The 16,842-nt window shown below is 36.8% G+C and overlaps 2 protein-coding genes and 1 gene segment (V, D, J or C); 1 reads left to right on the top strand and 2 right to left on the bottom strand.

Annotated features, from left to right (window-relative positions):
• Window positions 1-16,842, bottom strand: part of LOC137199570 (Ig kappa chain V-III region MOPC 63-like) — an 89,506-nt gene that overhangs the window by 20,475 nt on the left and 52,189 nt on the right.
• The window catches only part of elavl1a (ELAV like RNA binding protein 1a), a 15,978-nt gene continuing 232 nt past the window's right edge, over window positions 1,097-16,842 (bottom strand). For 2 of the 6 annotated variants that reach the window (XM_067613950.1, XM_067613951.1), the window contains exons 2-8: window positions 15,080-15,216; window positions 11,260-11,319; window positions 7,656-7,848; window positions 7,012-7,115; window positions 6,221-6,383; window positions 5,881-6,106; window positions 1,097-4,491 (exon numbers count right to left, since the gene is read on the bottom strand). In XM_067613950.1, coding sequence (XP_067470051.1) covers window positions 4,167-4,491; window positions 5,881-6,106; window positions 6,221-6,383; window positions 7,012-7,115; window positions 7,656-7,848; window positions 11,260-11,295 — 1,047 coding nt within the window. In that variant the 5' untranslated portion in view covers window positions 11,296-11,319; window positions 15,080-15,216 and the 3' untranslated portion in view covers window positions 1,097-4,166. Of the gene's footprint in view, window positions 4,492-5,880; window positions 6,107-6,220; window positions 6,384-7,011; window positions 7,116-7,655; window positions 7,849-11,259; window positions 11,320-13,288; window positions 13,455-15,079; window positions 15,217-16,842 lie in introns of those variants that run through there. The other 4 variants (XM_067613954.1, XM_067613952.1, XM_067613953.1 and 1 more) reach the window with 4 other exon arrangements.
• The window catches only part of LOC137199567 (voltage-dependent T-type calcium channel subunit alpha-1H-like), a 23,968-nt gene continuing 23,169 nt past the window's right edge, over window positions 16,044-16,842 (top strand). For all 11 annotated transcript variants that reach the window (XM_067613946.1, XM_067613945.1, XM_067613948.1 and 8 more), the window contains exon 1: window positions 16,044-16,201. The gene's annotated coding sequence lies outside the window, so the exon portion shown is untranslated. The remainder of the gene's footprint in view (window positions 16,202-16,842) is intronic.

Below are 16,842 nucleotides of genomic sequence, written 5' to 3'. Positions count from 1 at the left end.
ACAAGCATGATTTCTGACATCACAACTACTTTGGAAGCCAATCCTGGTCCAATATTCAACTTACACAAGTGTGATGTTGATACTTGAAGCCTCCAGTTCACATACACTGAGAACGGACTTTACAGTGACGTAGGAGACATCTTGTGTCAAGCAGTTAAACTTCTGAAATAAAATATATTTGCATATTCACAGATTCTGTAATTTTAATGAGGGAGAAGGAGTAGATGACATTATAAGGATTTTAAAGAGGTTATTATCCTTTTGTTGTGGAAAAAACATATCAGACGCACATTATTGTTCCAAGCTGAGTATTTTTATGTCTTAATACATGTCTGGAGGGGAGGGGTTTTCTTAAGGGTCACGAGATAAATCTGAGGTGCCGATATGATTAATGGGGTAGGAGAGAAGACAAAAAACAAGCTCTACTACAGAAATTTAAATGTACTTTTTGGATTTTTCTCTTTGTGTGTGATACATTGGATACCTTTACCTCTTTGGGACTCAAACTTTCCAATTTTAGCGATAATCTGAGAAGTTCAGCGGAGCTAATCTCTCTTTCTTTGAACTGCTAACAACTCAAATGAAATGTGACAAGTGGATCCAACTAGATACTTCTTTTTCGTGTAAGGTCACATGCTAAAGATGGTTTGGAATTACTGGTTTCATCTTTCACAATACATTGTATAGAGTACAGAAGTACGTTGATGTATAAAGTAACATGAAATGGATATACTTAAATACAAGCATCTTATAGTTGTAAATTAACTCTTATTTTCCACCACTGTGGTGCTGGAATAGGCAGAAATGTCTCCCCATCTGGTTTCAGAAGGTAATAACTGGGTCTGTACAATGTGATCAGCTCATAAATGATCAACCTTCTAGTAAATACAACAGCAAAGCTACTACTAAAACCTTATTTTGTTGCTGTTGCTTCTTCACTTCAGTCTGTATTTGATGTCTTAACGATGACCTAAATACCTACATAACAATGCTAAGAGCTAAAACACAGATAAAAGTCTAAAGTTTGGTCACACATTAAGCTTTTGTCAAGAAAAATCACTTTCCAGAAAATCCACAAGAAGCTTCTGAAGAGACATTTTCATTCTTTCAACTTTGAAAAGCCACCATGTTTTTATTGAAATGATCCAATGTTAGAAGACATTTAATGGACTTCAACTTAGTGTCTGTTCAAAAACCAAGAAAAACAAAAATCAATCATCCATTAAAAACACTCCAATAAGTAACAAGTATGACCCCATACATGTCAAATAAATATTTGTGCATCCACTGCTCTCCTCTCCACCATTTCCACTTATAAATTAAGGCAGAAAGCAGTTTATTCTGACAGCCCCTAAACAAATTCACTCGCATCTTTCATGCAACTGGTCTGCTGGGGAAAAAAAAGAAAAACTAAGCAGAAACATGTAACTTCAGTAGAAAAAAAGAAATTATAAAAAAGATGACAGTCAAAGACTACAAGAAATTTATCTTACCTGCTTTGAGCAAGTCACTAAATATTGCACAAAGTTAAGGATTGTGACACAAAAATAACACGGAAATACTAAATTAAAAAGCACTTTTAAGACCAAAAACTCAAGCTTGTAATGGGAATACTCCTCTAAGAGGGGGCACCACTGATGAAATAGGCATTTAATGAAAGCGTGGGGGGGAATTATTGCTGGAAAGTAACTGGTTTTCAAAGTAAATACTAAAATGTGAGCAGGTATTGTTCCTAAGAATCATTTGCTACTTGCAGCTCTAATCACTAACAAGACAATCGTACCAAATTCATCACTATAAAAACAATAAGCTGATATGCTAATGATCTTTTCTAAATGGAGTCTGATATAATTAGTGTTTCACTGTCCTCACCAGTTAAACGTAAATCCCATTAGACAAAGATCAGAACTACGAGCTTCGATCTATAAGCGTTATATGTTTAACATTATTTGTAGTGTTGAGATATCAAATACTGCTGATGCAGAACAAATCTAGCTTCACTATGCATTAACTACACTCAAGACTCTACAAATCAGATTTAACCCAAATGTAATCGCCCTCCCTAAACAGCTGGGTATATCAAAAAGAAAAGCAGATTTACTAAAGCCAAAAAAAAAAAAAAAAAGATCCTGATATTAAAATCACAACTGCTTAAAAGACAAACTGTGATGTCTCCATCACAGATGTCCTGAAAACGAGGGGCACTTTGATGTTTGTCATTAATCTGGTTCAGCTTTAGAAAGCACAAATTACTTCTTGAGTCTTTTGTTTTCTTTTTACAAGTTTGGTACGTTTGGAACAGTGTGTTTCATTAAGAGCTTGATTTGTCAGTTAGTGTATTATCTAAACTATAAGAAAAAAAGCTTGAGTTGTCCATAATTTTTAATACTTTAGTGTCAACACAGAGCTTCAATATGTTAATTATGCTGGTCTTTAGTGGTTCAAAATTATCCGGCCATTATAAAAATGTTGCTTCATGAGAAGTTTGCTGAACAATCCCTTTCCTTCAAGTGTCTGTTTTCAGTTTAAATAATCTTATTTCAACTAACATTGGTCCAGTATTGTTAATTTTCCAAAGATATAAACCTGCCTCTGAAGTTTAAAAGCTTCTAAGGGAAACACTTTATGTAACGGTCCCTTTTGGCTTGACCAGAGATGATTTTCTTTTTCCTTTTAAATCAGGACTGCAGATTTGCTACTAAAAAAATAATAGAACAAAACTTCAAACCAAATCTAACACTAAATTTAAAAAAAGAAACAAACCAAACAAAACTTTCAGCAAAACAAAATAAAATTTAATGGTTTATGTTCAAAGTGAAACAACCAAAACAAAAGAAAGAAAGAAAGAAAGAAAATAAAGCAAATCTAAACCGAAATCATTAACAAAGGCCATTAATTTCTCTCCAAACTTGAGATAATCACTCGATGAAAACAAGTTTGTAACTTACGTCATAACAAAGAAAAATCTATGCCACTAGAAAGAAAAAAATCCAAACAAAAAGAAAACTGATTAACTCAAAATAAAACAAAACAAAAAAACAGCCAACTGAGCCAGAGTGATGTTGCCCACAGTCAGCGTCAGATATAAACCTTAGTACCTCTTCAAAACAAACAAAAAAAAAAAACCCAAACAAAAAAACAAACAAAAAAAAAAAAAAAAGGTAAATTTACCTCGTGAAAATCTACTCAGAAACTCTTCTGGGGTTTAAGGATCAAATCTCTTCCTGCCTTTGGTCCATCTTATTTTCCTACTCATTGACTGGGGGTCTTTTTTTTTTTTCCTTTTTTTTATATAAACAAGACTCCTCTGAAATACAACTTATTATAAAAAAGACACTTTACACAGGGATAACAAAAACAAAAAACAGTTCCCTCCAAAGTTTGTTGTGTTTAAAACTGGTAGGAGGGCGAGCAAAACTCATAGATTAAAAAGACTGATATTCATAGCAACCTAAAACAGATTGGTTAAAAGTGCTTTGCTCACAGACTGACTCGAGACAGTGAGTGGTATTTGTAGGTGTGTGTCCCCACTGGATTATAATTTAAGGCATCTATTTCTACATATGACGATGATCCAGGACAGAGCGCTGCTTTTTTTTTTTTCTTCCAAAAAACGAAACAACCACTGGCTCCTTGAAAAATATAATACCACTGAAACGTTGACACTTGGAGAACAATTTGCAGGGTTTTACTTTAGCTCTGTAGTTTCAGTGCGCTGCTAAGAACTATGTGCCAAAGCAGCACAGGCCTGCCTCCTTTATCAAGTCCTCACAGTTAAACATGCAAACACATACGGACAGTATTTTAGCTTTTTAGGTCAAAACTTATCTTGGGAGTATGTTGAGATTTTGCCCTCTCCATCCTCCCCCTAAAAATGAAAACTACTGAGTGTCCTCGAACATGAGTATGAAGAAAAGAAAAAAAAAAAAAACTCACAAAAAACAAAAACACAAAAACAAAAAAGGAGAAAAGTCAAAACGAACTGTGCCTACACTCTTTTAGACAAGTACAAAGGTGCAGAAGAGTGAACATCTCATAACTCTGAATACACTAAAACCCAAACTGATTGGCCAGACTTTTCAAACATGTATTTCTGCTGTCTGCAATAAAAGCCCGGTGCAGGTTATTCCCCTCTCTCCTCTACACCTGATTGTCCAGCTCCCTCTCTACTTGTGGCCCTTGCTGGTCTTAAAGGACACTTGCAGTATCTTGTCTCCGAGCCGGTAGCCGTTGAGGCTGGCGATGGCCATGGCCGCTTCCTCGTAGTTCGTCATGGTGACGAAGCCGAAACCCTTGCACTTGTTGGTGTTGAAGTCTCGGATCACCTTGACATTCGTGACGGCGCCGAAGGGGCCGAACATCTGCCAGAGGATGCTCTCGTCGGCGTCCTGGCCCAGGTTGTAGATGAAGATGCACCAGCCGGAGGTGGAGTTCCCGGGGACGCCGACGCTTCCCATGCTGCCCATGTGATCAACACCCATGGGGGAGAACCTGGAAAAAGAGAAAGGATTAGTATAACTATCAACTGAACAGCAAAACCGAAGCAAATGTCTGTGACTACCACAACAGTTTCTTTGACAGCTCATTGACCAAATAATTTACATGTGTGATGTGCATTTTTATCAACCAGAAACAACACTGAGAAACAAAACCAGCAGTGAAGTCATCAAGAAAACCAACTGGATGCTTCTCAACATGTTCTGTTTGCTTGATGAGCATCGTCTTTTTTCTGTTCTTCACTATCAAAAGTCTCCCTCTCTTATACTAAACCCTGATCGCCTTTGCAGCAAACAAGTCCTCTCATTTGTTTCTTGTATGCAAACGAATCAGACCTTTTTTCACAGCGGACATGTTGACATGTCATAGCAGAAGCACATGCGGAGCAACTAATATTATTGATATGCAATAATTCATGTTATTAATTAAACTTGTGTCAAAATGTCTGACGTGAAAGGGGCCTTTTCGACTTCAGTTTCATTCGTAATTTTCTCCTCCTCATGTGTTCCCCCAGTTTGGGAACCACTGATTTAATTTAAGTCAACATACTGCACGCTACCTTGTGTCACCTATATTGACTATAGATGAATGTGTAGTGTATAGGGCTTCAACTAACAATTATTTTCATATCAATTAATCTGCTGGTTATTTTCTCGATTAATTGTTTGGACTATAAAGTGTTAGAAAATAGTGAAAAATGACTGTTTTCAAAGTAAAAGGCGACGTCTTCAGATGTCTTTTTTTGTCTCACCAACAGTTCAAAACCAAAAGGTAATACGTTTAGAATCAACTAATTGTTGCAGCTCTAATAATGTACAATAAGGGCACACCATCGAAGCACACACAGAGCTGAGGTCAACAACAACTGTGATTAGTCAGGATGGGCTGCATGTATTCGCTCAGTCGAGTTTCTGATTGTTGTGAAGACATCATCAATAAAGCTCAAAGGAAGACGCTCTCTATCACAAAGTAAATTAAAGAACGTAAACACAGTTAATGTGGCAAAATTAAATTAAAGTGGGACACGGCTTGATCATGTACAATACATCCATCTGGTGTTGGAGTTGTGCTACTGATGCATTAAATCCAACACCGAACTATGAATCAAAATCTGCACCATAGTTATCTACAGCGGGACTCCTGTTAGACCTTCGCATCAAGTATTAATCCTGCTTAACAGCACATAAAGACAAGGTATCACTAATTGCTTAGTTAGTGCAAGAGTTGAAGTAGCAAACAAAGCAATGGCAGCCATAATTCACCGGTTCTGGCCTGGGTCACTACAGCATTGACTGATCAGATTGCTTTTCTAAAACTAGTTCTTGCTTAAAAAAAAACAACAACTTTGAGTTATAATCAGCGTATGTAAACAATTTTTCTCACCTAAACCGCTGTGCCTGGTGGTGTAAGGGCCCTCCGAAGCGCCGGGACTGGTTGTGGTAGAGCTGAGAGATGAGCTGTGTGTTCTTCACCTGGTTTGGGTTGGCAGCAAATTTCACTGTGATTGGCTCAGAGGCCCCGGGTGGCTTTTGGCCGTTCAGGTTTTTGACGGCATCCTCTGCCTCTGCCCGCTTGTCAAACCGAATAAAAGCAACCCCACGGGACGCACCTGGATACGAGAGAGCAGCTGGTGACTGCCTATTCTGGCATGAGCAGCACGACTACATTTCAAAGTGATGTGGTTACTCATAAGAAAATCTCTGAAGGTAAGGAAGTCATTCACCTGTCGTACCTGTGGCCTGGTCAACAAGTACACGAGAATTAATGATGCGGCCATAACGTGAAAACATGTCCTCCACGTCCTTCTGGGTCATGGACTTGGGCAGGCCGCTGATATACAGGTTAGCATCCTTTATTGTATCAGAGCTGGGTCGTGCGTATGAGACCTGGCAACAGGAAGCAACAATCGCCTGATTCAACTCTTCTGACGAACGTGTGCGAAGCAAAGTGACAATAAAACTGTGTCAAAAGTACACTGAGCACTCCAATCTATCAAAACATTTTAACTATTTCTTGGATTTACAAGGGCAATTATAATCAGGTGTTTTATAAACGTCATCCATCTAAAAAATTTAGTCTAAGCATTAAAAAAAAAAACTTAGACTCTATAAAAGAAAACTGAATAAAATGATCTGGAGCTATTTTTCTTATAAGAAAACTGACATCCAAGTAGATTTTAGATATTAAGTCTTCAGTCTGTGCAAAATGAGTCAGAAGCATAAAAGAACATTACAGCAACAAAAAAATGAAATAAAACTGATCGAAAAGGAACTTTTTAGGAATTAAATACACGAAATACACTGAATCCGACAGAATAAGTCAAATAAAATAAGTAAAAGCAAAGTCAAACTCAACAGACATGTCAAATAGGGCAGTAAGTGAGCTGTAAAAGCAGTATCACTTCCTCGGGCTGACATGTACTAGCTAGTTAGCGGACAGCACAGGAGCCACAGGAGAGTTATATGACATGACATCTTTGGTTTGAGAATTGTAGAACACCTTATTGCACGTTACCTTGATAGTTTTGGACTGTAGCCTTAGTCCATTCAGTGTACTGATAGCTCTGTCTGCATCACTAGGGTTAAGATAGTTAACAAATCCGTACCCTAAACTGTGGCCTAGAGAAAAAAAAGGAAAACAATAAAATAAAACAAAAAAACGTTGTATAGTTCAAAAAAATCTGCAAACAAATAAATATTTGAAAAACAAAAACAAATCTTAACATTGCATGCTAGTCTAAACAAACAAACAAACAAAGAAACTGTCTACAGTTAATCAGGGTTGGGCTGGTTGGAATAAATAAAACTAGTCTATGGTGTTGAGAAAAACTTGGAGCAAATTTATACTGAACTCAAGCAGATCCAAATTAATCTGGAAATTTCTCAAAATAAAAATTACATTAATTATCACAAAGGCCAGAAAACAGCACTTTTGTGGATATAGTGCTAACAAAGACGAAGTCATTTTAAAAATGAATGACAGGCCAATCCATGAAGGGCACAAGTCTCAAATTCTCTAAGTCATAAAGTCTAACCCACCACTGATACAATTCAGAGGTTGCTGTGTACTTTTTTTGCTAAGTCTGTAACATGAATTCCTTGCCATTTAAGCGTCCATCTGCTCTGTCACAGGTGTTATCGCTCCGGAGTGATGCGTACCTGCGACTTTGTCTCGGATCAGCTTGGCAGACTCCACCTCTCCGATGCTGCTGAAGAGGCTCCGCAGCTCGTCCTGCGTCATGCTCTGAGGCAGGTAGTTCACTATCAGGTTGGTCTTGGCGTCCTTCCCCTCGTCCCCTCCCATGTGGTCTTCATAACCGTTCGACATGTCATACACCTCCTGCAGGTCAGCCAGGTGAGCGGAAAAAAACAAAACGAGGTAAGTACGCAAGGTACGCGTAACTAGAGCTGAGACAATTGCACAACTAACCTTTTTAGTCATTTTTCAAGCAAAAATGTTAAATCACATTTATTGTTTCCAGCTTCTCAAAAGTGACAATTTTATAATTTTCTTTTTATATGTGATAATTAATTTATAACTTTGGATTTTGGATGATTTTGGATTGTTGGTGGAGTAAAATAAGCTATTTAAATATGTCACCTTTAGCTCTAGGAATCTATAATGGATTTTTATCACTACTTTCTGACATTTGACAGATAAAATAGTTAAATTAACTGATAAAACAATCAATAATGAAAATAATTATTAGCAGCAGCACTACTCAGATCTTTGTTGCTGTACAGATTGATGGTAAAAAATGACAAAAAGCTTCTCTAAAAAACACACACAACCCTAAAGGCTGCCATCACTACAACCTTACTGAAATAAATCAATTCAAAACACGATACTCTCAAATCAGATTACACTCAGCTGTTCAGTGGACAGCAGCACAAAGTCAAAACAGAGTGAACAATCAGTGTCCCCATTGAGTTCCTATAATTTATACAGTCCAGGCATCGCTGACCTCGCCTGTACGCTGCCACCTCAGCCAACCACATTACATCACCAACGGGGATGCAGTAACACAGAAACTAGAGCACACTGCAGCTCTATAATCACAAAGCATGTTCATCTGAAAATGTCATTAAATCTTTCAGTTTGTTTAAAAAAAAAAAAAGTGTGTTTATGTGAAGATATTTTGTTGATGTTTATTAACGTTGGACATAAAACGCTCCGCAGATTGTTTACTTTGGAGTTCTTCAAGTTTTCAGTCTCTTTTTCCACCTCTGCACGTCACATTCATTCATTAAATCCAACTGTAGATCTAAACAATAACTTCATTGTTTTCTAGTGTGTGTAAAAATTGCCCTTCAAGCTTATCTTCGCGGTTCATCAGACACTGTAGAAATGGAAACAGTGATGTGCAAAAGTTCCTGAGTTTAGCTCCTTTTGTTCCATAGTTCCTCAAACTTTTTGGTCTAAAAAAGGGTAAAAGTCTCCATGCAGTGTAATTAAAGTATTTCAATGAAACAGAAAAGCAGGGATTAAAAATTATAAAGCCACATAATGGTAACTATATTACATAAGCTTGTGAGTGGATTAAAGCTGTAAATAGGTCTCAACGTGGTGATTTAGACAAAGCCAACTTGAAATGTCACAATATAAAAAGGATAAACACACAAGGTTTAAATTTGTTGAGTAGGTAGATTGCCATTTTATCCCCAGATTACCATGGTTACATGTCAGACTGCAGTCTAGTTTGATAACTGGTCTAAAAGGAACTGATGTTAGTTCAGTTAACAATATAAAGTGCTCACAACAAGCATGGAGGATACTTCATAATACTTTTAGCAGTGTTCCTGGTGGACACGTTTGTTGGTGGCTCAAAGGGGATCGGGCTTGAAAGGGGAACCAGTGCGGCGGTCAACCTGACAGAGGTCCATTCATGCAAGAGAAGGGTTGTGATTGTGTATTCTGGTGGGTAAGATGCACTGCCTGAGAGGATGAATGAGAGTCCTGTATAAAACCGGTAAACATGGGCAAAGCTGGTGGGAGCTGGCATGTGCCTGTTTTGCTGATTTCTGGTGATGCCATCTTGCTTTTGAGGAATATTTATATTGTACACGAACTTATCGCAAGACTGTATTCCATTTTCAGTATCATGTGAGACTTTATAGAAGATGGGGTAAAGTCTGTAGAGGCATTGCACAGCAAAATCTCTTTACTTGTACACAATTGTGATTGCTACATTTTATCTAGGATTTGTGTTATAGTCAACTAACTCAAAGCTCAAAATATCTGATGACATACAGGTCATTCCAAGCCAACTCACCCACAATTCAGAACTTTTCCCAATTTATGTCATGGATTTTCTTGAAAAATATTCATGTGAAAACTTCTATTAAATCCATTGGACCCTTCAAAATCCTGTAGCTCTCCTCCGAATACTTTTTTAGTCTTGAATTTTTGACCCTCAGAGCTAAATTTAATCATTTTTGCAATGCTACGCTTCACTAATTGCTTATTTTAAACTGAATTGGGTTGAAATTTGTCCTGAACATCCAAGAAACCCTAAGGAAAATTTACAACGTATATTCATGTAAATAGTTCTTGCAGAATGTTTTACAGTAATCAAATGAGTAAAAATAAATATTTTTACCCAAATGAAGAATCCTTAATTTTAAGAAATTAATATAGCCACTAGTTTTCACTTTCTTGCTACCAAATTTTGATTGTGTGTAGTATTAATATTCACATCTAGAAGTTATTTGATCCTGTGTAAAAATTGAGTGCCACAGATTTCGCTAAATATAGCTTCTGAACTGAAAAACCCACTTTAAGATATTTTGACTGTATATTTTCCCAAGATGGATTATTTTAATTTCCTTGAAACTTTTTTTTTTTTTTTAAAATAGGAACTTGTCAATGTTCATTGCAGATTTTTTTTTTTAAAGATGTTATATTACCCCTTCATTTAATATTTTTTGAATTATTATTATTATTATTATTATTATTATCATTATCATTATTATTATTATTAGTAGTATATTATTATTATTCACTGGCTGTAATATTAGATTCAGTGGTTTCATTTCATAGGTAGATATTTGTACTATGTTGACTTCAAGGTTTTCTATCTCTGTGTAATAACTATTGAGCCTGTTTTTCCATTGGGTTCAGGAAACTTGCAAGTTACAACTTGTAATGGCTCGGTTTGTCACATACTAGATGTCATCTTGTTCCGTGTGTCTGGACAAAATATTAATCTTGTTTCCTTAGCTCAATACGCACATATCATTTTGCAATTTCTAACTTTTCTGAACTAATTTCTGACATCATGAACTAGTAGCATTAGAAAACAATAAAGCAAGTCTGGGTTAATCCCAACTGAACGAGGTTTGGGAGGATTATTACAAAATGGATTGCAACATATCCAGAAGTATATAAAAGAGTACAAATATAATTCATTTAATCATTACGCAGTTTGATGTGATCAAAATGAAAATTGAAAGGTCAACTTTTCCATGAGTGTAGGCAGTCTTGTGACAGTTGGCTGCTTCTTCTAAGCTTTTTCCAATAGAGCAGGGTTCCATGATCTCACTGCCACATCAAACTGCTTAATGATGAAATGAATTATTATTGCACACTTCATATACTTCTGGGTATGTTGCAACCCATTTAGCAATAATCCACCCTTAGAATACACATCCCAAGAATTTAATAGAAGTTTTCACATGAATTGTTTCTAGAAAAAATTAAGAAATTTTTTCAAGAGTTGGCTGGAATGACCCATATATTCAGTTGGTAGGATCTAATACTCACTTTCAAGTACTTAATGTGTCCTCGACGAACTGCCATGAAGACACTTCACTGCTCCTGAGGCTGGATAAGGAAAAAACAATATCAAACAACTGTGGGATGGAAGCTAAGAAAATATAAACCTGACAACACTCAACTAAATGACAAACACTTGATACATGTTGTTTTTTTTTATTTTAAATAAGTAAAAACATCATCAGAAACTACTGTAAACATTTCTCAACACTTCTAGGCTTAATGCACAAAAGCTCAGTGACAATGTTTTAAATGGGGGGAAATTCCCGAGTAACTGTAGGCTCTCTGGGTTGAATGATGCCTTGAATGACGCAACAAAGTGGTGCACGCACAGTGGGACTTTTCTCACACAACAAGGTAAAAGCAACTGTTTAATTTATTACTGACTCTCTTGGGTAGTCAATTTGTTTGTCACTGCATGCTTACATCACTTCCTGCATGTTGCTGTGTGCAGTGCTTGAGAAAATGTCAAGTACCGTCACAATGAAGCAATGGGTTCTTGGTAGCTAGTACTAGACTGTCCTGAACTGCATTTTTATAACAATTAGCTGTCTGTAATGAAATGACTTGGTGTGTTGCTTGTATGACCTGCAGTATTGACTTTTCTGACGTGTAGCTTTAGTCAGCACAGTTAAACAAGGTGGTCAGCCTCATGTGATGTGTAATTGGATGAAACAGGTGACAGGTCATTTCTTGTCACGCTGCCAGCAATGACAAGCCAGTACATCCGCTTTTTTATTTGCAGTGTACAGTTTACCAATCTTAAGACCGCATTAAATCTTACGTGTGTTCATAGTGTGAACATGGTAAATATGAACAATGGGAACCTCTCATGGAAATAAAATTACTCAAGAGGAAAATGTTGAGTCTGCTACTTGTTAGATCGTCAAAACCTGATTTGATTTTAAGGAAATAATAAAATAAATGACATAAGTCTCTATGCACCTGTCATTAATGTCTCCAAGACGTATCCCAGACAAACAAAAGCAGTACATTTCAGCAAGATATCCATTCATTACTAAAGTATTGATCAGTAAGAATGAAGATGGAGAAAGTGTGGGTGTATTACGATATATTTTTAAGTAAGGAGCAGCAGTACTCCTAGTGGAAAACTTAATCTGCAGTCAGTTACAGGCATTTTGCATATTATCCTTTGGAAAGTGGAGCTGTTGTGGCAGGAGGGTTAGGTCAGTATGGACGTACAGTATTTGAATGCATGATGGCAAAGCATGGTGTAGATATCAGCTGGTGTCCTGACAACTTCAGCTGCTCTCTCAGGATGAGCTACCTCACTCCTGTACTTGTATTCCACTAAAAGCTGAGAAAGCAGGTTAAGCTGTCAGAAAACCGGCTGAACCCTCCCCCGCCCCTCTCCCCCCCTCTTTTTTTTTTTTTTTTTAACAGTGCTGCAAACGAGCGACGTTGCCTCCAGAATAACGTCATAGACTGGGCAACCGTCGATAGTTAACATTACTGTAGAAAGAGATTAACGCCATCTTCTAAAAACTCAGACCCCCAAATTATGTTTTCCTATGGTGCATTAAACAGCACCCCAATTCACGAATCGATGTCCATCTCGGAAACGTGCAGAGGCCTGACTAGCATTAGCAACCTGGCTAGCCGCATAACTTACCTCTTCCCGCACATGACTGGAAGGGTAAACAAAATGCCCAATAAATTTGGACAAAAACACAACACGCCATTACTACCATAAGCTTTCATAACGTCACATAGAGACCAGTTCGATTATTTGTTTAGGGCTAAATAGGAGTGAATATGTGGCTGGCTCTTGCAGGCAGGCTAAGGTAAAGCACCGCGCCCCCAGTTTGGAGAGCGTCGGATGAACGCATTTCAGTCCCGGCGCCGAAACCCCAGCGGCCTGCTAACAGGCCACGGAGGCTAACCAACGGCTCCAAGGGCCACAAGAGCGGCATGGCAGATATTTGAAAAACATCAAAATATTAAAATATACAACTGAGAAGCTTCAGGAAACACTTCTCGATATTTCAAGTCTTACCAGCTTTTTGGGGGTGATTTATGTTTCTGCTCTTTTCTCCTATTTGTCTTTCTTTGCAGCGTTCAATTCCCTCCAAGTCGGCCTCACGTAATGTGTAGAAACCGAGGAAGGCGTGTCGCTGCCCGGTCTGAGTAGCGCATGCGCAAGCGGGACCGCCATCTTGGACAGCTAGGTACGGCAAATCCACTTGGACAAACTACACGCAGAACTGCAGTAAAACTGGGAGTAATAATATTAATGGCAATATGTTAAGTTTAGTTATGATTGTGTGTATATTTACTAATGATTATTAGTGCAGTGCGTGGTTGTCTGTCGTAGCATAGCATTTTTTTAAAAATCCAATTCAATTCAAAGGGGCTTTATTGGCTTGAAAGTTTCAAGAACAATATTCCCAAAGCAGCAAAGTACAATTTGTCCAAATATTTAAACAGTACACAATAATAGTAATATGAACATTAAAACACCATTACGATTGATATATATTAATTATATGTATACAGTATATCCTATGCATGTATTTTTGTGTGTGTGTGTGCCCAATCCCAGTAGCTGCCAATCTAAGTAGCTCATGCGCGAATGGGTCTGCCATCTTGGACACACACAAATACATGCATGTGTGTGTGTATATACATATATATATATATATATACACACACATATATACACACGCACACGCACACATAATCATATCTAAACTTTTTATAGCAGCTCTGCGTGTGGTTTGTCCAACTGGTGTTGCCGTACCTAGCTGTCCAACGCTTCTATTAACATGTATTTCAAGTACACATAGAGACAGAAGAACAATTATCAAGGGGAAATAGGATAAAAATTATTTGGTACCATAAAAAATTCCACAGTTTAACAAAAATTGTTACATTAATAGCACATAGACTACTTTTTGCATCCCACCATGCATTTCCTCATGTTTCACTGATGTGCAAATTACAGTTATGTGACACCTATCTGTGATGCAAAATGAGAAGAATTCAAAACTGTCTGAATTTTTTACTATACTCACTATAAACAACAGAATGTTTAATAGGGAGTGGTGAATGAGTAAATGTTTTTGGTCCACTGACTGTGTATAATGTTTTATTCTGGATATATAAAACTTTTAAACACAAAACCACAATGGTGCCATCTTTATTTTCATTCCTGGATGGGGAAAGTAGAAAATTATGATGAAGGGTTGAATCATGGGGCTCCACTGTTCAGAGACATATTTAATTACATACTCCATCCTTAAATAAATGCATAAATTACACTCTCCGTCTAATCACATTTCACAGTACCTCACATTCCCTTCATTTTTGCCTCTGCATTTTATATGTTGACATCTGGGAACACTTTCTGAAACACTGCGGTATTTGCAGTCTTATAGGGCACCAAATACTGCATACCAGTACCAACACTGGCTCTATACTCAGGGAGTTCAACGGGTATAAATTCTGTGCCCAGACAAGGTGTATTTCCAGGCTGACACCCTACCAGTGCAACCGGTCAGCTGAAGGACCCACCTTTATGTAACTTCACCTACACTTAATACATAGAGCTAATGAACATTTTATGTAGTGATAATAATCTCAATGTTTATTTCTACCTGAAGATAGTCACAAAAAATAATTTAACTTCATCCAATATTGTAGTAATTTGTCTAAATATTGTGCAAATTGGATAATACTTACATAAATTCCAGTGCATCTTAGTGTGTGTGAGTCTTGTGTCTTGTTCTTAGGAAAGAATGGCTCAGGGATATATGTTCATGTGCTACTGGTCTGTATTTTACTGTACCTTGCCAGATGTTTCAGTCAGCAAAATTGTGTCTTGAGCACAAAGGTGAGAAGGTAAACTGAAAAGACCCTGGGCAAGTAGGTGAGGCAGACAGTCATCTGGGTGACAAATGTGTTTTGAGGAGACACAGAGCAGGACTGAAAGAGAAAGAGGGGTAGGATAAGAACTTGGAAGGGGACAAGTGTAATACAAAGTAGCTAACCAACTACAAATTCTCATTACGCTGAAAATATTTCATAACTCATTTTCCTCATTAAAGTATCAGAGTCTCTCACTGGGTCCCACTTTCTTTTTTTTGTTGCACCTTTAACATGTCAGGCTACTGTAAATTGAATTTACAAGTGTAGCTCATGAGTTAACAGTTCACAAACACATTTACACCAGGGGGTGAATGAGTTTCAGGTTATTTATATCCCCCTCCCCCCAAGATGTAACCTTGGTATCAACTTCTTTTCCTGGGGTCCATATTAAAATGATACAAGTAATCATTAAATGTTTATATTGTTTTATGCTCTTTTATTAGTATTCTATCTTCTTTATGTGGGATCATCTCTTATATTTGCATCTTATTTGTTTATTTATTTGTGGTTATTTATTTTACTTAAATTTCACCTGCTTTATATGAGCATATTTCTTTTATACACATTTGCTTATTTATATGAACTTATTTTGTGTATTTACATGGATTTCTGATTTTTTTAAATTCTGTAAATCCTTTTAATCTGGATAACACTTTGTACTTAAGATGGAAAAGTGCTATATAAATAAAAAAAATATTATTATTACACTAACACCATATGCAGCACAAAATACATTTACAGCAACAATCATAAAAAAAACAAACATACTAGGTAAACACAGGTAAACTGAGCATGTTTCTGTCACATTTGCAGTAATATTGTTTAATTTCACGATCCAGTTCCAGAATCTGATGTTTCAAACTTCTGTTTACTGTCAGTCTTTTTAAATCATAACGGCTTCAGTTTTAAATCGCATCAACACTTTATTACCCGTTGCCGTTAGCTAACTCAGTTGTGAAAGTAACCTGAAAGGTTATCTAATAACTCAAGAACACCGTACAAGGGGACAATTTGACCACAGATAGTTATCTGCTTTTTTCTGGTAAGTGGCTTTGGCCCAGTTTGTGACTGTCCTGCTGCTTTTTCCTCTGATAACGTTAACGTTATTAGTTACTTTACATTGGTGATCATGGTATGATGTTTGTAACTTTACTTAGTAATAACTAACCTAAGCTATATGCCTGGTTAGCTCATAGCTGTCAAAACAAAACAATAATCATATAACGCTAACTAACAAATTAATTAAGTTAATTTAACTAACAAAATGTATGATGCTGAGGTTAGCTAGATTATCTAAATAACCAGTAACATTTTGTAACAACTACCAAAAGTATCAGTATGTGATAAAGTATGAAAAACCTTTTGCAGTAGTAACTGCTAACATTACCTGAAATGTGTAATTGGGCGACAGAGCTTCAGTAACACCTGGCTAAATAACATGAGGAGTAGGACGTTAGAGTACGTTAGAAAACGGTTCATTGTCTAAATTATGGACCAATAAAAGCTTTTTGTCACCATTGTTAAAACAGGTGTAGTGGAAATATTGATTTATTTTCCAATTACATTGAGGAAAAACAAGGGTTTACTGTAAAATGTTTTTTTTTTTCTAAAACAGGTAGCTTTAAGTATTATGTTTTAACTGGCTTGGTTTAGGTAACTTACGGTAGTTAAGGTTACCATCAC

Source organism: Thunnus thynnus, chromosome 16, assembly GCF_963924715.1.
Source record: "Thunnus thynnus chromosome 16, fThuThy2.1, whole genome shotgun sequence".
Taxonomy (NCBI): domain Eukaryota; kingdom Metazoa; phylum Chordata; class Actinopteri; order Scombriformes; family Scombridae; genus Thunnus; species Thunnus thynnus.
This window is presented reverse-complemented; position numbering and strand designations above follow the sequence as displayed.